This window comes from Cricetulus griseus, chromosome 3, assembly GCF_003668045.3.
Source record: "Cricetulus griseus strain 17A/GY chromosome 3, alternate assembly CriGri-PICRH-1.0, whole genome shotgun sequence".
Taxonomy (NCBI): domain Eukaryota; kingdom Metazoa; phylum Chordata; class Mammalia; order Rodentia; family Cricetidae; genus Cricetulus; species Cricetulus griseus.
This window is the reverse complement of record NC_048596.1, coordinates 6,121,583-6,144,543: the sequence shown is the minus strand read 5'-3', so window position 1 is coordinate 6,144,543 and position 22,961 is coordinate 6,121,583. Positions and strand designations below refer to the sequence as shown.

At 40.7% G+C, this 22,961-nt stretch overlaps 1 protein-coding gene across 8 annotated transcripts in view; it reads left to right on the top strand.

Moving 5' to 3' along the window:
- Positions 1-22,961, top strand: part of Vti1a (vesicle transport through interaction with t-SNAREs 1A) — a 351,036-nt gene that overhangs the window by 48,917 nt on the left and 279,158 nt on the right. For all 8 annotated transcript variants that reach the window (XR_004768934.1, XM_027407002.2, XM_027407005.2 and 5 more), the window contains exon 4: positions 17,271-17,348. Coding sequence is in view for 7 of the 8 variants with exons in the window: in XM_027407002.2 (XP_027262803.1) it covers positions 17,271-17,348 (78 nt within the window). In the remaining variant the exon portion in view is untranslated. The remainder of the gene's footprint in view (positions 1-17,270; positions 17,349-22,961) is intronic.

The following is a 22,961-nucleotide window of genomic DNA, read 5'->3' as shown; positions in this document are numbered from 1 at the left end:
TCTTGTGGCGTCCTGATCAGCATTCTGGCCAATCCTTCCTTTTTCCTTGGGAAATGATTCAGCGATCCAAAAGATCACGCTGTTTGGGAAAATGCTGTAACTTTGAAATTTCCCTGTTATGTAAGCTATCCAGGAAAATATTCATAGGCAAGTGCTGACAGGTTGTCCTAGAAATAGGACCTCAGGCTTGAAGTTCTCTGTCATGGCCTTAAAATCATACCCGGCAGGTGTCGGAGATGGTGGTACTGGCGTGGTGAAGGCGGTACTGGCGTGGTGAAGGCGGTACTGGCGTGGTGAAGGCTGTCATGGTGACTGTCAAGGTGCTGAGGCAGGCAACCCTGCCACACATCTGTTTCTCATCCCAGTTCCTCACCCTGCCGCCTCTCAAACTTCCAGCACAGGCAACTATGGTTGGTGATTTCTCATGCATTTTTCTATATTCTTGTCTGTGCACAAGCAGATACAAGTGTGTGCTTCCTTTTGGGTAAAGACACGGTTTTAAGTATTTGGTTCTGTTGACTCTGTTTAAATGTTAGTTATGCTCCTTGGTGTTACTTTTTTGACAAGCATGTAGAAATTACAGTGTGAGCCCTTAGGTTATTGAGGCTACTCTCAAACAGTATCATGCTCCTTCACGGACAGCGCAGGCGCATCCAGTACAGTTCCATTTGCTTGTCTCCCAAACATTTCACTTTTGCTGTGTTATATATTTTACCTTTCATAGCCTATGATCTTCATGACATGATTACAGAAAGTGCTTGCCACCTGATTTTTCTTGAAGAGTCATCAATGTGCATTACCTTTTTCTTTGCAGACTGAGGGTCTCATGCATGGCAGGCAAGGACTTTGTCCTTTGGCAACGTCTCTAGCAGGGCTGTTTTGTTAGAGAGGAATCCTGTCGTTTTATTCATGTTGCTGCCATTTTAATGGTTTAGCCTTGGTATGTTAAATTTTAGTCTGGCAACCACCCTCTTCCTTCCTGTGCTTTAAAGACCCCTTATATGTCTTTGGATTTTTTAGTTATATACCATATAATAAATTTGTTTACTTATCTTTGTGTCATTGGCTTTCTAGTAGGCATTCAAAACTCTGATTGTGTAGTTTCTGCAGCTTGTGTTTTCTCATGGGAGACAGTGGTCTCTTGCGCTTTCTTCCCTTACTCTGGGAAGCAGACTTCTTCGTTATATATAACCCTGCAACCTTTGGTGCTTTGAACAGTTCCTGTCTGAGGGTGCTTCTACCAACATCTGGAGTTTTCCTGTTTTTACACTCATTATCTCAAAGCCCCAAATCGAGGTTTTGTGCTTCAGACTGGTCTGCTCCTGCTTGTGATGTTTGAATCCAGCTGTTGCTGAGTACTCCTGTCATCCTTCAGGCCATGTCAAATCTTCCTCATCTGGCTTCTGTGTGACTTCATTAGATTTGGGACACTTCTTCATATATTTGGGCCTATGAATAATATCTACTTCTAGCTTTGCTCCAAGGAGAGATTTCAGGGTTTGTTTTTTCTTATTCCTCGTCTACCATCAAGAACAATGGGCTAGGGGACATCGTAACTGAGGGGGCTGAGTGGCCACAGAGTGCCACTCAGTCTTTGCACTCGACCTGTTTACTCAGACACGGAGACACTGCATCCTCTCTGTAGTCACACAGGCCGAGCAGAGCTGGGATTTGAAGCATAGTGAATTTAATTCTGACTAGGAAGCAGTGTGCTGATAATGAAGCTCATTGTCTTTGACACTTTCATGTTGTGTTACTGAGTGAGTTCTGCAGAGTTGGGATAAAGTATTTCTTTTCAAGAGACAGAGCCAAAGGGTGAGTGAGAACCCAAGTCCTTAGAAATTGACAGGTTCAAAGCCGGCCAGGTTGAGATCACACATCACCCGAGAGTCAAAGCTAACAGGCCGACCATGAAGGCCACACTGAGTTCCAGGAGCCAAAGGAAGGGAATAGCTGTCCAGTCCTCACAGCCAGGAAGGTTTCGGCCTTCAATGCCGTCAGGTAGGAGTGGCCATGAGCAAAAAGTCCAGTTTGGTGGCCAGAGGAGTCAACTCAGGGCCTCTCTTTCTGGTGGCTGTCATCAGAAGGTGGTCATCAGTAGGCTTGTTGTTCTAAAGCTTTCTTGTAAGCTCCCTAAGGTACACAGGGTTCTTAATCACAGCTAGAATCTGAGCACAAGCTCATTAATGCCTGAGTCTGAGGCATATCTGCTTGATAATGTTTTCATCAAAGGGCAAGAAAACCAACTTAATGAATGATAACAAATATCTCTGAAAACCAAATTGAAGTACTGGGTCAGTGTTATAGCTTAGTGGTGTTTGCCTCGCAAGTTCCTAAGTCCTGAGTTTGATTCCCAGTACCATAAAAGGTTAAAAAAAATATGATGAAGGCAGAGATTTTCTAAAAAAAGCAGAAAAGTAAATTACTTCCCCAAGTTTACGTATTAGAGGTAGATAGAGTGTCATTTGGCTCACACTACTTTCTGGAAGAATCTTCTGTCCATCTCTGGATACAGTTGGGACAGTTGTGCCTAAAGAGACTTCAGAGAAGACGCTGTGCTGTGCCCTCAATGATGAAAGGGCTGGGAAATTAGGAAGATGAATGAAGATTCTGGCATTGTTTTCCCTGAATGGAGGGTTGCAGAGTTGCCACATGTCTTCAAGTCTCTGCAGAGCTCTTGAGCCAAGTATGGCGTGCAGCTGTTTGCTGGTCTTTACTGTGTGTAACTGTGGTCCTTAGGTTAGTGAGAGTTCAGAAAACAACTGACAGCAGCCAGTGATTGTAAGTGAGCTTCTTTATGGAAGTGGTGGGACCTCCTCTCTGAGGTCTTTATGTGATCGATTCCGTGTAGGGATATGTGACGGAGTGAGGCACATTAGAGGACTCTCAAGGTCCCTTCTAGCCCTGAGGTTCTATTATTATTGCATATTTATAGAGAGCCAAAATTGGCTCTGTTCTTTTCAGAGACCAGAATTGCATTCACTCCCTGTCCAGTACTATCACAGTCAAAATTAGACAGATCAGCAATGCCTTCATTGCCAAGTCAAGTCCACGTTCACTGGGCATTTGTCTAAGTGCCTGGCAGTGTGGGTTCTGTTGAGCCTGTTGGAGGGTGGCCTGAGAGCACGGCACAGGAGTTTAGGTCCATGCTACAACCCTCCATTCTCCAGCGCCATCACTGCTTTCCTCCAGGAACTTCTGTACCATAAATAAGTTAATTATGTGTTCTGTGCTAGGCAGTCTGACTTAGAATTCTGCCTTCAAAACTTGTAACCTGAAATAAAATGGAGAAAAAGATTGTGTTTCATTGGCAAGCTATTTCATACAGTATGTAATATTCTTTTATTTCAAAATAACAACTTTCAATGTCTCAGACATGGCTTTGGAATCTATACTAGTAAGTAAACTAAAGAAACAAAATCATGGTTAAAACTGTGTGAGCAAATCCCCAGATGAGGAAGAAAGAAAACATATAGTCAAAACCACAGTTTAAATGGCCTGAATTTAAAAAGGAAGATTGTTTTATATTTTTGTTTAACACTCTTACTTACTAATCTAGGATTTATTTAACAATTAGCTCACTTGCATCTGCTTTCAGCAGTAATGTTCTCACACTTTTTGTTTTAAGTATCAAAAACTATTTTTGCCACTAATTTTAAACATTCAAAAAGGTTTGAAGAATGATGTAAAGAACATAGATATGTACTTTATCAATTTTACATGTTTAAAATCTGCATGTGTGTGCGTGTGTGTGCGCACACATGTGCATGCACATGAAACCCTACTATGTATAAGTCCACTAAGTTGTGTGTACCCTGCATCTTTGCTTCTTTTGGGGGAAGATGTCAGGGTTGTTCCTGTTACTCTCTGGTTTTAGAGGTGTGATCTGGTTCTGTAGCGCAGGCTGGCCTGGAACTCCGTATTCAGTCTAGGCTGACTTGTAGTGCTTGGACCTCTTGCCTCATCCTCCGCAGTGACAGGGTTCCAGGAATGCACCACTGTACCCAACTTACTGCTGTAGTTTAAAAGTAATTTTCTAACACTTCAAAGTAAAAGTAACTTTTGTTCTGTGGCTCAATTATTTTTTATGTAATTATTTTATTTTATCTCTGGGTGTTTTGCTTGCACGTATGACTGCACCACATTCATGCCTGGTCCCTGTGCACACCAGAAGAGAGTGTTCTATCTCCTGGAACTGGAGGGAGACAGCTGTGCCATGTGGTTGCTGGGAATTGAACCCACATCCTCTGGAAGAGCAGCCGGTGCTCCTGACTGTTGAGCTGTATGCCCAGCCCCCACAGCTCAATGTGCAGGCACCTTGAGACTTTATATTACCTGGTCTTTCTCTTGCCATCTTAACTGCCCTTAGGGAGGCCCTTTTCTTATGTTTTATTGCATGGACTTTATGATTCTCCTGTTTGTTCTTCAGAAAAGATTTAAGTCTTGAAATAACTTGTTGCTGCAACACATAAGCCTATTACAGGATTTTCAAAGTTTCACAGTGGTACTATGTGATTTTAATAGAAGAATACCCATTTTCAGAATGTAAATGAATTTGCCTTAGGATTTCTGTGTAATAAAACTGCACGTACTCAGTTGAAGTTTTTGTGCTGGAAACCCACTTTCTGTTTCAAATGAGCTCTGATTACAGGGCCAAAATCTCATGTTTTCTGACATCTTTCACAGTAGTTTCTTCAGTTCCAAAACTAAGTCTCACTGAAGATGCAGTTGCATGAGACCCAGAATGGAGAGGCCGCTGCATGAGGAGACCCAGCATGAAGGAAAAGGGTCCATTAGATTCTGCATGTAGGAGCAGCTACTTAAGTTCTAGAATGAAGATGTGGTGTAAGGGACACCATAGAGCCAGATGTTAAACTGTTCAGGTCAATGTTCTTTTGTTCCTAAAGCTTTATTGCTGTATGTAATTGACTTACTAACCACTTTAATATTTAGGATTAACACCAACTTTGACTAAATCACCCCTGCACGTTCTTCCAAAATGTCCGAGACACTGTAACCGGTGAGGTCAGTTTATTAAAGTTCTGTTTTTGTGGACATTGAAAAGACAGAGCAAGAATCAGTTTAGGCTTAATAATGATGTTCTCACTCCTCTGATTGTTCCCCGGAAGATGCCCCACCTCCCTGGAAGGACCACAGACCAAGAACAAGCTTAGAGCACAGAGCTTGTCACCTCCGGCAGCCACTGAACGCTGCCTTTGAAACTACCAGAGAGCCATACTCTCCTCTGATGACATTTAATTCCTGCTTGTTGTTTTATTATTATTAAATATGCTGTATGCTTGCTTGATGTTCACTACTGCCAGAAAACAACAACAACAACAACAAAAAACCATTATTAGTTCTAAGAATATTTTTCTTTCTGAAGCTCCTACAGTCAGGATATGTGATCTATCGTAATTCTTACTCATTTGAAATACAGCAATTTGTTCTTGTCAATAGAGGATGGGTTTGTTGTTTTAAATTGCTGGGGTTTGTTTTTGTTGGCATATTCCCCAATACAAATTGAATGGCTGACAAACATCTATTTGTCTGACAGTTCAATCTAGATAAGTGCCCTCTGTTGCCTAACAGTACAATTTGGGGTCTCAGAGATAAAAGCAACCTGAATGCCAGGCTTGGAGCAGAGTTTCTTCATGCAGATAACAGAGGTGATCCATATTCCTGGGGTCTGAAATCACACAGACAGAAATATGCACGCACGCACGCTGCTCCTTCCTAATCAAAACAGGGTTGGCTACCTCATGAGAGCAATGACAGCCGATGGGAGATGTTCCTAGACTTGAAATTAAAGAGGAATGTGGTATTGGCTTCTAATGTGGGAGGGAGTATAGTTGCTTCTCACAACACACTGACTTTTGCTGAAAGAATTTGCTTTCTGTTTAACATTATTACTTTGAAATAAGTTGCATGTTTAGGCTGCGATTCTTCTTCAGCTCTGGTATTCTGTTAGAGATGGGGTGTGTGTGTGTGGGGGGGGGATCTTCATTTCTTCCCAAGATGAAGAAGTGAAACTTAGTCCCTATTGGCTTACTTCTGTCTAAAAACATGTGCGTCTTTCTGTAGAATTATCTCCCAAATGTAGTTCATATCTTTTTTTTTTAACAAAGGATGAGATGTGTGGTAGCCACAATTATGAAGAAGGAATTGATTGAATGCAAAAGGTAACAGACATCGTTGAAATATGTTAAAAAGCCCCAGGTGGAGATACTCCTAAAAAGTAAAGATTTCATTGCTAGAGTGTGCTGATTGACACATTAGAGAAATGAAGGAGAGGGCGCGATCATTCTCGTGTTTATTTTCGAACCCCTGTCCCGGGCAGCACCACCTGTCAGTAAAGGAAAGCGAGAGGAATGCACATAGGAGAAGGATAATGGCCAGGGCTGTGTGGCGCTGGGGAGGTCTTTACATCACCCGTTCTCAGCCTGAGGGTCGCATGTCAGTTATCCTGGATATCAGATATTTGTATTACGATTCATAATAGTAGCAAAATTACAGTTATAAAGTCATATCAAAATGACTTGTGGTTGGGGTCACCACAACATGAAGAATTGTATTAAAGGGCCTGATCATTTGGAAGGTTGAGAATTCTGCTTTAGGTTAAGATGCCCAGTGGGCACTGGATTTGTGGACTTAATGGTTTCTGAGTGGTAGGTAGATATGACAGGCATAGAGAAGACTGTACAGATGAGCGAGAAGCGGCCAAGGATGAAGAGAGCCTTTCGCGCTTAGGTTGAGAGTGACGTGATGAGGGAGTGCACTGGGCAGAGACTTGGACAGTGCCTGGCATTCTTACCGAGGTTGCTGCTGAGGCTGCCAGAGAGCAAGCTGGTAAACTGCGAGATGAAGAAGGCAAACCACGGAGGAGACTGAAGCCAAAGCTCATTCAAATTAAGAAACAAAATAAGTGAAGTAGTATTAGATAATAACCCATGGAACAAAAGACACAGGTTCACACTGACAAATGAGTGAATAGCGGTTAAGTAGGCAAATCTCCTACACATAGGAATACCCAACAGTGTATAGAGACACACTGTCCTGAGGAGACGGAGTTCAGTGTCCCTGGAGTGAGTGCAGCAAGTGCATGGGGTGAGTGGATAGCTAACCCCACAGTAGAGAAGACCGGAAGTCCAGCCTTAGCCAGGAAGTCAAGATTTACATCAACAGTGACATCTTGTTGGTGGTAAATGGCTTTGATTCCATGTGGTAGATAGCACTTTCCCTCTGTGTCCTAGAATTCTCTTAGAAGCGTAGAACTCCAGATTATTCATGAAAAAAAAAAATCTGACAAATCCCAATTAAGGGAACTGCTCAAAACTTGGGAGTCATCAAAAACAAGACCAAGAAACTATCACAAGTCGAAGGAGCCAAGGAGACGTGCAGTGTAACATGAGGTCATAGATGGGATCTGGGGACAGAAAGACACTTCGTCAAGAACTCCAGAAATGTGAGAGGAGAATGGGCGTGTGAGTCCTTGACTGAGACAAATCAGGTGTGGGCCGAATGAAAACTGTCTCTTTTCATTGCCACTTTCATATAAATCTAAAACTATCCAAATCAGAAGGTTATTTAAGTAAACAGAGTCAGTGGCTTTGACAGATAGTAAATATGTGGGCATCCTGGGGACACTTGAGGAGAGATAGGACAGGATTGTTTAAGCAGGTTGGGGCGTGAGTGGAACACCCATGGGTGGTTACTGCTGGGCTCCTAAGGCAGCAGCTTGGATGCGAAGGGAAGGGTAAAAGAAGGCTGGGCAGTAGCTAGGAAGAGTGCGACAGGGTAATAGAAGCTTTTAAAATGTGGAAAGCTGGGGCGCACTTTGAAGTATATGTAAACTTAAGGGAAGTTACACGTAGAGAATAAAATATTAGAGATGAAAAAATAATATCCCTTGATTGCTAAAGCAAAGCCTTTGAGTAGACAGGATTTTCATTTATTTAAAATGGAAAAGGTTTTAGAAAGAATGTTTTGCTTATGAATACGATGTGAATATTTATACTTTATTAAGTTTTGTTTTGGATCACGCTAGTACAGAAGTAACTTTTGAAGTGTTTTCAAAGAAAATTTGGGCAAAGTTTTCTGTCTAGACCGCCAATCACTTCTGTCCCTCCAGGTACTCCCTAAATAACCACACAGAGGCTTATTAATTATAAATACTTGGCTGATAGCTTGGGCTTTTTTTTTTTTTTTCTTTTCTTTTCTTTTTTTTTTTAGCTAGCTCTTATGAAGTAAATTAACCCATGTGCTGCACTGAGCTCGTTTACCCCATGCATGCATTTCCCATTCTGCTCCCTCGTGCTGCTCTTCAGACTCCTTCAACCCCTGTGACTCCGCCCTTCCTCCCAGCATCCTCTCAGTCTGGCTCTCCTGCCCAATCTCTTCCTGCCCAGCTAGAGGCCTGTCAGCTCTTTATCAACCAATGAGAAGGCTCCTTGGCAAAGACACATCTTCAGAGTGTATAAAAAGATTATTCCACAACATTTCCCCCATTTTGTTTAATTAAAAAGGAATGTTTTAATTTTAATCTAGCAAAACTATAATAACAAAAATAGTTATCAAGTAACAATTACAGTTACAATATCTAGTCCATTCCTATGTGGCAAATTTAGAGAAAATATTCTATTATCTATCTGATCTTAGTGTGTGTAAAGTTTTATACCTAATTTACCTTTTTATCATAATAAGGAAAACTTTGACTCCATCATAGAACCCAGCTGGGTGAGATGTTGCCTAAGGTCAGGGACATCTGGCTGCCTGGATAGTCACCTAAAATTCTTCTGTAAAGTTGGGGGCATCCGTCTTCAGCCTACAGGCTTAGAATATCTGACAGACTTTTCTGTGAAGCAGGAATTTTTTTTTTTAAATTTAAATTAGAAACAATCTTATTTTGCATATCAATCCCAGTTCCCTCTCCCTCCCATCCTCCCCTGCCCCCTACAGACCTCCATCCCATCCCTCTTCTGCTCCCCAGGGAGGATGAAGCCTTTTATAGGGGATCTGCAAAGTCTGTCACATCATTTGTAGGCCCTCCCCCTTGTATCTAGGCTGAGAGATTATCCCTCTATGTGGAATGAGCTCCCAAAGTGCAATCATACACTAGGGATAAATACTGTAGAGGCCTCGTAGACTCCCCAGGTCCCCTAACTGACACCCACGTTCACAGGGCCTGATTCGGTCCTATGCTGGTTTCCCAGCTATCAGTCTGGGGTCCATGAGCTCTCTCTTGTTCATGTCAGCTGTTTCTGTGGGTTTCTCTAGCCTGGTCTTGACCCCTTTTCTCATCACTCCTCCCTCTGGACAACTGGATTCCAGAAGTTTGGCTCAGGAAGCAGGGATTTCTGAAAGACTTCCCTACCTTTTTCCCTTTAGAAAGAGATCTTGGAATTTAACTCTTTTGTTTAGCCTTTTTAGAAAACTAAGACCAAAAACAATTTTTAACCAATCCACCTAAACAATGTCAAAATCCATAATTCATTGAATAACAAAACCCACCCATACTCCATCTCTTGGGAATGTGAGCGGCATTCTCTAGACTATTTCCTGTATCTGTGGGCAGTGGTATCTTAGGGGAAACCTCAAGAAAGTCACGATAATTGTTACTTCTTGGCTGGAGTAGTTTGTGAGGCTGGATCATCTCAGCCAGCAGCCTTGAAGCTGCTTTGGATGCAGAAGTTTGAGGAGGCCGTAACAGAGGCATTCTGAGAGTCGGGGTCACCTGGGCCATCCATTTTCATTGGTGTCTGGTTTTCTTGTTCTGAAAATACATATACTTTTAAAGGCAACATGAATTTCTATATTAACAGGAGTACAGACTATGAATATATATGTTAGCCAAAGATGATTTTTAAAATTTTATGTTTGAGAAGGTAAAATATACATTACATGTTTTGAAGTTTTTCTCGCTTTATATTTCTTTATGTCTGTAGTCAAGATTTTTAGGGGGTCTTCACGGATCAAAACTGATCCATCTCTACCTGGATTCAGAGCTTTCCATTTTCTGTGGGAACAAAAGTATGACTTCTTCCCTAAAGCAACATATCTTTTGACTTCCGTTTTGAAATCAAGACATTTTAAAAATATATAGGTTGATTTAATCCAGAAGTCTTATTATATAATGCAAGGTATCTTAACAGCTGCCATTCATTCTTCAACAGTCAAAATATTCAAAGATAACACAATAACATACAGAACCCAAACTCCCTGTTTGGTTCCTTGGTGTCAGTTACTCGGAGCCCCCAGGATCACTTGTTCTTGGATATGTAAATGATCCAAATTATGGCTGTTTATAGCTTTTCAAGGGATGCTAGGCATATTATGTAGAGAAATTATAATTGTGTAAATTAATTACATTAATTTATATATCCTCATTTAGTAGTTGAGTTTAATACAAACAAAACATCTGCTTCATGGCTATAATTTATCAGAGTTTCCTTTCCAGTGTGGGTGGTATTTCAGGTTAAGTCTGTGGAATTATTTCAGTTTGCACTCAGAAAGTCTGTAAAGAATTGGGTGTCTTTCACTGCATACTCAAAATTCCAGATGCTGATACCAACATATGGGCCTTCTAACATAAGCAGATTTTCTGAATGAAGTAACTTAATTGTTGATTGACCAGCTAACATGATTTAAGACATGGCCACATTGTGTTTAGTATCAGTGTCAAAAGTTATAAACTACAAGTGTGTCCAAGCAAATGGGGCCGTGATTCCAACTAACTCCAGTTTGAAACACCAATACTAGGTTGAAATCTCAGACCAGGTTTGGGAATGCTGGAAGAGGAAATGAAGAGGTGCCGTTACCTGAGTCCTGGGACTGCCTGTATTGCTGAACATTAGGTGATGATGCAGCAGCAGCAATCCAGTCAGCATCCCCAGGCTAAATAAAAGTCTATTCAGCACTGCACGGCACAAAGAATTCTTTTTCCATATGGATAGCATATGGGTTTGTGTGCGCCTCTGTGTTTATACATACATACAGAACATCATAATTTGCACAGAAATATTCCCATGTGTATTATAGCTCGCTCTAAGAAAATAATTAAGACATGTGGTATAATTTACCTCATAATGTCAGCTAAAACATACATGCCCATTTTAGACATGTCAAATATACGTGACAGTGAAACTGCTGGTTACGGCTCTTTCAAAAGTGGCAGAAGCTCAGTGTTTCCCTCCTATCTAAATTGTTTCGCCACTTCTTGATGCCTAGGGGCAGGGCATGGCGGTCTTTCCTCTCTGGTGGCACGAGCTTCGTCTCTTAGCCTTGGGGCTGTGCTGGATAGAAGGTGTAAATTCCTGGACCACTGAAGTGACTCAGCTTAGAATTCATGGGATAGGAGGAGAAAACCGACACCTGCAAGTTGTTTTCTGACATCTATATACAGCATGGCATGCGTACGCAAACACACACAGAGAGTAAATAAATATGCAAATATATACACACACACACACATATATGTGTATATATATATATATATATATATATATATATATATTTCTATCACTGATGCTCAGTACTGGCAACATGTGGACCAGACACTTGATGTTTGGTTCTAAAGTTTAAAGACTGTTTAGTGTCTAAACAGCTGAACAATGATAGCAATGCTTAGGGTAATAATTCCTTAAAAGAAACAGATTGGAACCGATGTCCTTTAATAATACTGAAGAATCAATCTGGTATTTTTTTTTAAATTTTTTATAAACCACCTGAAATTGCAGCACCATTTCTATCAGAATTATCAAGTCAAAAAGTATGTGGAACTTCTCCAGCTACTTTTAGTGTGTTGGGAAAGCATATTTAGGAAGGATGGACTCATTTCTATTCTTAGTCATGTGTGCACGTCAGCTTCTTTGCATCTTATCAGCTTGTTTTCAGGGGAGCATGCTTCCCGAGCTTATCATAGCCAAAGTGTTAGGAAAGAGTTTTCCTTTGTTTGACATATTTGCATCCATGCAGTAACCACAAGAAGTAAGTGTTAAGATCCCCATTTTAAAGATGAGGAATGTGATGCTCAGAAGACCTAGTGTGACCAAGATCACTGGCTGAGGTGCTGTCTGTGTTTTGTTTTGTTTTGTTTTGTTTTGATTCAGTTCCCTGTGTCTTTTCATCCTAGCAACTTGCCAGTGATCAAATTCTTGCCTATGAGTTTACTTTGCCTTTATCTGAACTGTGTAGGGTGAGATGTTGCCACAGAAATTATTCTGTGGCTGGAGGATGAACCTAGCTGTGGACAAACAGAGGTGTGGTTAGAAATTGAATACTTGGTGCCAAAGGGAGATGTATTTTCAAACATACTAGCTGGACATTTTAGTGCTGTGACCTCATTTAATGAGAACCAGGTAAAATTAGGTAAGACGTGATGGTTAGCAGTCATATGACTTGCTAACAAATATAATTTCACGATGTTCTGTAGATATCCCAAAGTGTTAATTACAACAGTGAAGTTCTTTGGAGCGGTTAAATTCTTTGGCTCTGAAAGCATGGCAGGTTTTACTGGGTGTATCACCTGGTAACTGGGCATTATTAAATATAAGGAGACTGAAAAACTGGTAGAAGCAATGGGAAAGTCTGGCCAGCATGGGCAGTGTGTTTCAGAACTATCAAGAAATCTGTTAACTATTGCTGCTGTAGGACCAATTTGATTAGGAAGTGGGACAAGCTGTTCCTTTCATTACACCAAAGCCACATTGCACTCTGTATCAATTATTTGGCTGTCTGCAGCATGCAGATTAGAATAAAGGGCTTTCTCAGTGTTTGTGAATGTTGTGGATTGCTGATTAGTAATTAGAGTACTGAATGAGGGAAATTAGGCCAAGATTGAATGGGAATGAGAAAGTCTTAATTCAGTAATACAGATGTTAGAAACAGATTGTCTCGAACAGCTCGTTCAGCAGGGTGACATTGTACATTTCCATGGTGTTATTTGCTTCCCATGTAAGACTCAAGTCAAATGCCTTGGAGATGGTTTCCTCTTCTATGCCTTGTGATGTAGCTGTATGGCCATTAATTTAGTGAAATATCCTGTTTGCCAGGTGTGGGAACTAGCTGATTTTATTGTAATACCAGATCATTACTTAATTCATATGCAACAGAGCCCAGCACATGGAAAGCATTATAAATCTATTTACAATGTGGCTGGTCTGATGATAACATTGCATTAAATTCCCAGGTGAGGCAATTTAAGCAATTGCTTTGCCATGTGCACGACATGGAAATTAAATTCTCATATATGCTTTAGTAATAAACCAACCTCATTGTTATGTTTTTGCTATGGTAGGCTGTAGAACCTCATTCTGGTTGCAGATTCTGTGTGTCCCATATAGAGTCATACAACAGGCAGTACCAAAGGTGACAATTTGTAATTAATTAAGACTACATTAATTCATGTTGTTCCCAGTTTTGCAGTGTGTGACCATAGACACAGTGAGTTCAACTGGTGAATGTCAAAGTGTAGGTCAAATAGATAGATTATTTCAAGCCAAATTTCTAGACCAAACTGAACAAGTGTCTTTATTTGAATTTGACTTAAAAAAAAAAAAACCAGCCAGTCAGTATGCAAGCATCCTGCTCATATCAACCAAAATCTCTTTGCATCTGATATTCTTACTTTCATAATTACAGACTCACTTTTGTTATCATTTTAGAGTAGTGAGAGAAACTTGATACCTCTAATTTCTCAGGGGAAACAAATCTATCGTTAATTTGTCACATTTTTGTCGTATCTGTCGTATAGAGTTTTTTCGACTTTATCTAGTTCATTTGGAATATGAAGTATTAAATCATAGAAAGGCAAGTTTTACATAAGCACACAACTAAAGTGAGGACTGCTCTTAAATGAGTGTGTGTTCTCGCGTGTGAGTGTGTCCGTGTCCGTGTCCGTGTCCGTGTCCGTGTCCGTGTGTGTGTGTGTGTGTGTGTGTGTGTGTGTGTGTGTGTCCGTGTCCGTGTCCGTGTCCGTGTCCGTGTGTGTTTGAAATACTGTCATCTGAAGCTTTTTCACCCTTACAATATAGGCCAGAAATTGCAGTAGATTACAAACTGCACAGAGCTTGGGACTTCTCCTGAAGCCCCACCTAAAGCACCAGTAGACAGTGGTAACTGACAACCAAGACTAAAAATGTTGACAATTTCTTGATTTGCCTGGTTAGCTTATGTATAGAAGTCATTAACTATTTATAAAATGCATTATGAATTGAGTTCCTTCAAACTGTAGCTGAATGTGTGACATTTCCAGCTCAAATTCTCATGCTTGCATTTGGTTAAAGTACAGATTTTATAGTCTTAATAATAAAGGAAAATATTTTAGGTTTATCAAGATGCACTAAGAGTGTCATTTCATTAACTTAGAACCTTCTAAACTCAGGAAGTATGTAGGTATTTAGTAATCCAGCATGTTTTTTTTTTTAATTGCATAACAGAAAACATGATTTATTGATGTTTTAGGAACAATTATCCTTAAAACAAGCCATTTGTCATTTTTTTTTTTTTTTTTGGTTTCAACCAGTGCAGTGATGATTTCAAAGAATGAGTTATGGTTATTTACATACAGTCAGCTTACTTAAAAATTCAAATGTTAAGAAATTATGAGAAAATGCCAATGTTGGGCTCCCAAACATCAGTCTTCACAAAGAACAGCCTGTATTTGTTTTACTTTTGGAAAATGGAGTTCCCTTTTCACATCTTGCCCCTCTCATAGGGAGTTACCCCTGATGTTTGCAATGAAATGTCCCTTCAGTTCTTTGAGTCAGTCCTCCCAGGAACCACTGTGTTATGCTCGCATATCATTTGCTTAATTACATCCAGAAAAGCCCTCCAAGACTAGCCTCTCCTTTGGTGAGGTGTGACTTGCACAGAGACCACCCTTCACCTGTGCATGCATCCTCCTCTGGCTGAGCCAGGACCCTTGATTCCTGCTTGTCCAAGCAGCACCTCCTAACCAGAACAAGATTAGATACTCAGGGCTCTACATTTGTGATTTCCTCTTCCTTTGCAGTATGGGAAAGCTAAATAAGGACATAATGGAATTGAACAATCTATGTCAATTTGTTGGTATTTTGGTGAAAAGGGGGAAACAAAAACTATGTCCATATGATATTTTTGGCTCTCGTGGAATGTTTCAGTCCCCCATCGTGACGGGATGAATAATGCAAAGGGCAGCTCTGATGCGTCAGCCCATCTTAAAGCCCTCATTTCCTTTAATGCCCTAAAACACGTTGGCCTCGCTGGCTTGAGACTGATGATGGGGGTCTTCAAATGGGCACAGAGGTTTGGCATGATGGAAATATTTTACCGTGGCCGACCTTGTAACTTAACAGTTTAAATACTGTTCTGTGAGAATCCATAGTAGCTTCAGCAAGAGAAGCAGGTTAAGCGCATGCTCTTTGTGGTGAGAACATGTCTGCAGAGTTCACAAATGAATGGGTTGGGGCACTCATGAACTTTTAAGAGACTGTGTATAGATGTCCTTACTAAGCACATACCCAGGACTCCTGTCTCTGATGTATTCACTTCTCTGCAACACCACTGTGGTTTGATTTATCTACTCATGGAGACCTATTTCTGCTGCTAGATTTTAGGACATGTTTGTGGCAGGAAAGAATTGTTGAAGAGGGAGACTCTGGGCAGGCCGGGGTGGGTGCCTCTGTCTCCTTTATGCTGAAATATTCTATGTGAGTCTTATCTAGACCAGTTTATAAGGAGAAGAAACTCTCAGCTAAACATTATGATCCTGAGATTTTAGGCTCAACTGAAGGAGAGTTACCTTTAGAATTCTATACAACTACATTGTTTTCCTCAAACAAATATCTGGGTGGCGTGTGTGTTTATTTATATTCCAGTAAGCCTTTTAAAACTGGGTTCTGCTAGATTCAGCATATCATTTGCTTAATTACATCCAGAAAAGCAATAAACTGAATTATATGCAATAAGCCAAATTCTCTTTTATGTGCCACACTTGGGAGAATTGAGAAAATAGTCAAAAATTATTTCCTGTGTTTTGTGCTTCAGATAAGGCACCCACTTGAGAAAGACTAGCTTTTTAAATGATCTGAAACTCAGTGGTTGTTCTTGTCTGAGATTCCTTTAAATAATATGATTTTAAGGTATAATGAGTCGATTGAGGCTCATTGAGGACTGTAAAAACTGAATTGAGTCTTAACCGTTGCCTTTTGCTTCTGGATTACAGGTAGTCCTTTGAAACTGTAGTAACGTTTTTTTCCAGATCATAGAAGAACAAGTAAGAACCTTAAGTCCTACACTGTAGGAACCCAGGAAAGACAGGATAGCTTCCCGTCCTCTGTTTTCTAATTGACCATTTTTACTTAGTTAGTTGAGAAGCAGAGTAGGCAGCAGAATGACTTTTAACCCTGAAATGGTAAAGATGAAGTAGGGACTGATAACCAGACTAAGTTTCACAACTAATTTTCAGAGGCTCCCAGCTTTCCCAAATGTGTGTATTTAGATAAACCACGAGTGGCTTAGCGCCATGTCCCTCTGTTTACAGGTAAGGGCAGGGCCCCTGAAAAACACGGTTTCATTGACAATGGTGACTCAAGGGAGCCTACTTACTGCCTTTAGTTACAGGAACTGGGAACTTTGTTTGCTTCACCAGTGTCTGTCTGTCTGCTCCCCTCCCCCACCTTCTCTCATTTCTCTCATTACCATTACTTTTCCTTAGGCCATTATTTATGGAGGAGTTGGAGATGTTTGAATTACTGCCAGCTAGGGAATGGCTCTACAACCCCTTCTCTTCCTGTATAGTAACATCACAATGATGAAACATAGATGTGCTTGTCCAGGCATCCCAGTGTACAGTTGGTGGTAGGAATATTAGCCTGGAAGTGAAGATTTTTAGCACTCAAATTGTACAGTGCATTTCCTACTGCGACTCCCATATACTCCTGTTTTAATTACAGTCTTTGAGTTTTAAAACTATGCAGCTATATATCTCTATTTCTTCCACTTTAGTGGTTTTATTCAAACAACGTGCAGAAGAATAAATTAATTCTAATCTACTTATGAAAAATAATAGAATATTAATACAAAGCAGGAATTTCTTTCATCATTGTATTTCTTCTTAAAACAAACTTCCAATTTCCTCAAAGCTCCTGGGTTAGGCTAGCACATCTCTGCCGGTAGGTTTCCATTAGGGGCTTTCGAGGGCTGGAGATGGCACTCCTTGCTACCAAGAATGCTTGGATGCGTTTACTTGCTAACGTTCATCTCGCTCTTTCCCTTTTTGTTTTGTTTTATAGAAAAGGTCACGGATCGCCTACAGTGACGAAGTACGGAATGAGCTTCTAGGGGATGATGGGAATTCCTCGGAGAACCAGGTAGAATGCTAATGCAGAAGGCCCGGTGGGTGGCTGGAGGGTGACGGAGGTCACAGACACGCTGGGCTCTCAAGCTGCTACCTAACAGCATTAGCAGCAACTCATGTGGAAGCGATACTGTTTAATGCAAAGCTGGAGTCTTAATCAACTTCAAAATGTTTCTTGGAGATCTTACATTTAACCCTTTACCTTGTGATCACTGTCTGCTATCTTTTAGAAAACTCTTTTCTTCTCTTTTCTTTATTATTTAGTACTTAAGGAATAACTTGAAACACGCTGTTTGCAGACAAAGCCAAGGTCTTCCCCTCAAACACATGTAAGAGGAATAAAAAAGTACAGAATGCAGCTTTGATAGGGATGCAGCATAATTAAATCAACACTTGCAGCAAAACAAATGAAAGTGAAGCTCTCACAATTCAGCAACACAGCCCTGGCTCCCATTGTGTCGCTTCTTAAAAATACATTCACCAAAATGCAAATGGAAGCACCAGTGTGGGACTTGTGTGCACACCCAGGCAGAGGCCTGCCCCTGTGGAATGACAGTGGTGACATTAGCAGTAGGATAAGCCCTGCTTGCACCTTAGGATCTGCATACAGAAAAAAAACAAAACAAAAGAAAACAAAACAAAAAAACTATGGAACAGTTTCTTCTAAAAAGGTTCTTACAACTTGTCTGCCATTCCTCATTGGACGGCACAGTCATGACATGAATCTAATTAGCACCGTACTTCTTTCTTTGAATTAATGCCGTAGACATCATAAGTTCACATAGGTATGATACATACAACTCTTTTTAAAAAGTGTCTCAAGACCCTTGGTGTAAAACTGATTTTGAAAAGTCTCACACAACCCTAGGGACTGATGGGTAACAGGGAGCATCATAGGTAAGACCTAAATATGTTTTACTAAAGGCAGGTCTTCTAATGGTTGCTTCTCTGCTGACTTGGACCACTCACTGGGTAAAACGGAGCTGTGATTCTATTGGAAGACGTAGCACATCTGTCCAGGATGCTAAAATTTGCAGAACGCACTTCCCACTTCAAGGAGTTTCTGTTTATTGATCCTAAATTACACACCATCAGAGTATGAGCATCGTAACCTGGGAGGAGGCTGGTGGGACAAAGGGACCCATTCATCCACTCGAAAAATGGGAGAAGAATCACTGAGCAGGCCATTTGTTTTGTTCACTATTTGAATGGTATCAGGCTGAGTTCAGACATCGATCAGATTTGATTTGCAATTTCAACTTCCCTGACTGAAATGTGAGAACAGCTAAAGTGGGTGGTGGTGGGGCAGAACAAAAATAGAGGGCAATGTTGTGAGGGGTTTTCCCTGGTAATAGATAAAACGGCGTGAGGATGAGAGTAGGATGCTGTCTGCCTTTAACAGTGGGATTGGGCTGTGCAGGCCTCTTGGATGAATGGATCACAATTGTCTTCTCGAACTACTGATTAAAAAAAAGCATTAAAGAAGAAGAAAACCCCCCAAAACATAAAAAGGTGTTTGTGTAGCTCCCAAAAGCTGTAGACTTTCCCTCATCTGAAACTGCTGCCTAGTGTGGAAGGGACAGAAAGGAGAGGGTTCCTGTCTGTCTAACCCAGGCTTCCGTACTGGAAGGATGTTGTAGTTCTCTGACAGCATCCTTTTAAAGCTTCCTCACTTCTCTTAATGGACATTTAAGGTACCTAAAATATTAGCCTTAAACATATTGGTATGATTTTTATGCCTAAAGAAAAATATTCCACAAAAATAGATTTGAGCTTATATTTTCTGAATTTTTCAAATTATATTTCGTCACTTTAAAGTGATTATACAGAGATTTCTCCTGGCCTTATATGAATCAAACTTAGAGATTCTAAAAGTGCTTGGGGAACCTGCAGTTAGTTGTAAGGAGCTGTCACTCCAATAAATACAGCACGTCAAGTTACAGCCATGAGAATATGCAAATGGTGGATTAGGACTTATGTGAACTTTTCAGCCTAAAATTTGAATGAGGTGTGAAAGTTCAAAGAGATCATGGTAAGCTTCTTGGATGATTTGTTACAATGCAGAGCAGAGTTTCCATACCACGATGAAGTCACTAAAGCCTGTGTCTTTTGAGACTCTTTGTCATAAGGTAGGAATTTAAAACAAGCACACCCTTAGCCAGTGGCTTCAGATGTCACTTGAAAATAACTTTTATTCTCTGCCAGTGTTGCTCTGACTCAGCAGTCAAAGCAGAGGGTCTCCCTACCGAAGAGGTTTTAGTGGGCTTTTCAAATACATTTTTATAGAGCAGATACTAAGAAGATAGTTGTTCTGTGTGGGAGTGCTACCCACAGTCTATGTAAGAAACTCTCTTCTACCCCGACAGAAGTCTATGCTCACACTGATTGCTGACATGCTGACTTTCAGGCCCCCTTGTCATCTATTTATGAGACACTTTTAATGCACACATAAATCTTGGTTATAAGATAATTAGTATTAGTTCCTTAAATTAACATAATATCTGTCAACTAATTATATAGAGCTATCGTAAGGGTAAAAACAAAATAAATGATCAGTGGTTGTGACTGCAAACATGTCAAGTACAGACTTCTTTTCCACTGCCCTGTGCACCTCCTCCATGTAGTGGCTTCCTTGGGACTGTTTGGGCAAGCATGAATACTGTAGCAATTAGCCCTCTCTGTGTGGCATTTATGGCCAGTTCTGTTAGACGTCTACAACTGGCTGATAATGCTATAGATACGGTCTTCTAGCTGGCTATCAATGACAGTCATAGACTTGGGGGTGTACTTACACTCCCGCAGTGGTAGGGAAGGCCCCTGGCTATCAATGACAGTCATAGACTTGGGGTGTACTTACACTCCTGCAGTGGTAGGGAACAGAGACCCTATTCATACAGTTAAGGGTTATTGAGGAGTATCTCTAATGTCTTCAGTACAGTGTACATCTAATTATATTCCAAATCACTTCCTCTGGACAGTTTCTTTCTAACTCCCATCTCTCTCATTCAGTTAAAAACACCTCATCCTGGATTTACCGAAACAGGGAGCCGTGCTGAGGACCTGGTCCCTGTCTTCCCCAGAGCGTGTGTCCCCCGTTTTCTTCGTCTGTTCTCCAGTGTGCACTGTTTCAATTCTCTGAGAGTTGAACTCCTAGGTGCAGGGATGCAGCATTTACTCAGAGTGGAAATCTGAACAGTTCTTAACTTGAGTTCCTTTCATGAGAACCATTCTCAAAACAAACAAAAACAGATTACAGAATTAAACCGTACACTTTCAGAATAGAGTGTGGCAATGGTGACAAATAAAATATTCGAAGTTCTCATTTTGAACACCATTAGACTCTCTGTTGCCACATGCAAAATTATATTGATTCAATGACTCTGAGAAAATCCTACAAAGAAGATTTTTAAAATATATAAAGGGTGGGCTAGTTCTCAACATGATGAAGTTTTGTGGTAAAGCAATATTTAACAGATAATGATTGCTTAATTTTTTAATACAAGGTTCTCTTAAGTTCCGATTTGGGCTTGCTGTGCGTAAAGTGTGTCAAACTTCAGCTACAGACCAGGGGGTGAAGTCGGTCAATTTAATTCCGCAAGATCTGAAGAAGGTCGGTATCATTTCATATGGCCAGCCCCGGCAGAGCAGATCATTACCGGGCACAAATCTGCTCGTTCGTGCTGGGGTTTCTAGCAAAATAAATAGACTGTCATCATAAGTTCAGAAAATTGTGTGTTCGACCCACGATAATGTGTAAAGGGCGTTTAATAGAGTTCAGCATTTATTCGTTATCTGTATGCGGACAGAGACGGCAGTGGCGTTATCAGCTTAAAAAAAAAATTCGGGAGTTCTGGGAGTCACATGACACGCCTCACACGCTTACACACAGAGGCGCGCATGCGCGCACACCCACCCATCCTGGCATGCTCCACGGTGCAGTTTTGATTTTAGTAACAGCACAAGGCTTAACCACAAGAGATTCCACTGGTTCAAACCAGCGTAAACCAGATTTTTTTTCAGCCCACAAAGGAACAGATTACCTCTTGTATCAAATTCTGCATTCTGGGTGGGGTTGTGAGGAGAAATCTTTGTTTCAAAACAAACAACAACAACAAAAAAGATGTGGATCACCATAAACCAACATGATGGTTTTGCACACTTTCATGGTGTCTATGATGGAGCCAGTAACTCAGTCAATGTCCAAATCACTACTTCTAGTGGAGTCTAAGCCTTGTTAATTTTCAAAAAGTGACCATCTTTGTTTACTCCGATGCTTAACTCTCAGCCTAACCCCACCCCCACTCCCGCCCCACCCCCAAAAAAAGGGAAGGGGGGGAAAAGATGAAGATTAGAAACCTCCCTTTACCTAGCTTAGCTACAAATCCCGTGTGGGGCTTGAATGCAGCCATGCAGCACAAACAAGATAGAACGTTTTTTGTTTGGAACCCATTGAAAAAGCAAATGGGTAGCATTTTTAAACACCCTTGCTTGTGGCAGGGTGGTATGCCCCAATGGACTCTATTGCTGAAGAGGAGTTTTAAACTTTGGCCCTTTAAGTATCATAGTCAACCGAAGAATAGCGCCCCACAAAGAAAAGAGCTGTGCGATCGATTCCCACATCGTCTCTCTCTGAGATTTAGTGTTTGCGGTTTTTCTCCCGTGATGTCCAAATGGCAAAGAGAAAGATTCCAATATGTGATAGACCAGGTATCTTAGTTTAAATTTTAACTTCATCTAGAGAACAAATTTGTCGCTTTCCACGTGAAAGATGAGACACTCTACACTGGATGGTTGTGGGGAAGGGAATGAGTATATTTAAAAACAATAACATTTTGTCTGGTCTGAACTATGGCATTTAAAGTTTGACATTTAAAATTTTGCTAAGTGCAGACTGCGATGCCATACAGTAAATTCTGAACCCTTTCTGAAAAGGGTCTATGACAATTTGAATGTCCTCCTTCTAGGTCTGAAGTACTTCCCTCTAACAAATGAAGTAACAGAATAACCTGAAATGCATCCTTGTCTTCCTTGAATTGAGACTGAAACAGCATTAAGTGTTGAGGATTCAGGGCTGTGGTAAACATGATACTTTTAGAGAGAATTATAGTGAACCATTCATAGCACTTTTCTCCAAAGAAATAGCTTAATTTATTGTCCTGCATGTGTCAAATGTTGTAACAGATGTTACAGGTACTTGGATGTTTAACAATTATCAGTCATAGTCCTGAATGGTTGAGGATGTGGCTTATAGTCTTTGTGGCACAGGCTTCTATTCTGTTCATTGTAGAAACTGTGGTAGTAATTTTAACAATACAGCGATGTTTGCGGTTTAGATGATGTCAACCACATCAACCCAGAATGGGCCAGATTTATGGTTTCAGATTCTTGGTTTCTATATCTGTTGTAGTTACAAAAACAGGACAAGGTAGGGGATTAAAATGTTACCATAGGAGAACCTACTAACAAATAAAAGAGTGGTTTTTGATTTGACTTTAGTGAAAATGGACAGCAGTACAAACACATTAAGAGGGTTCCTTGCTTTGATATGTCCCAATTTAGAAGATGAAGATTACTAGATAGCAAAGGGACAAAAAGTCAAATAAAAACACACCCAGTGAGTGCCTGT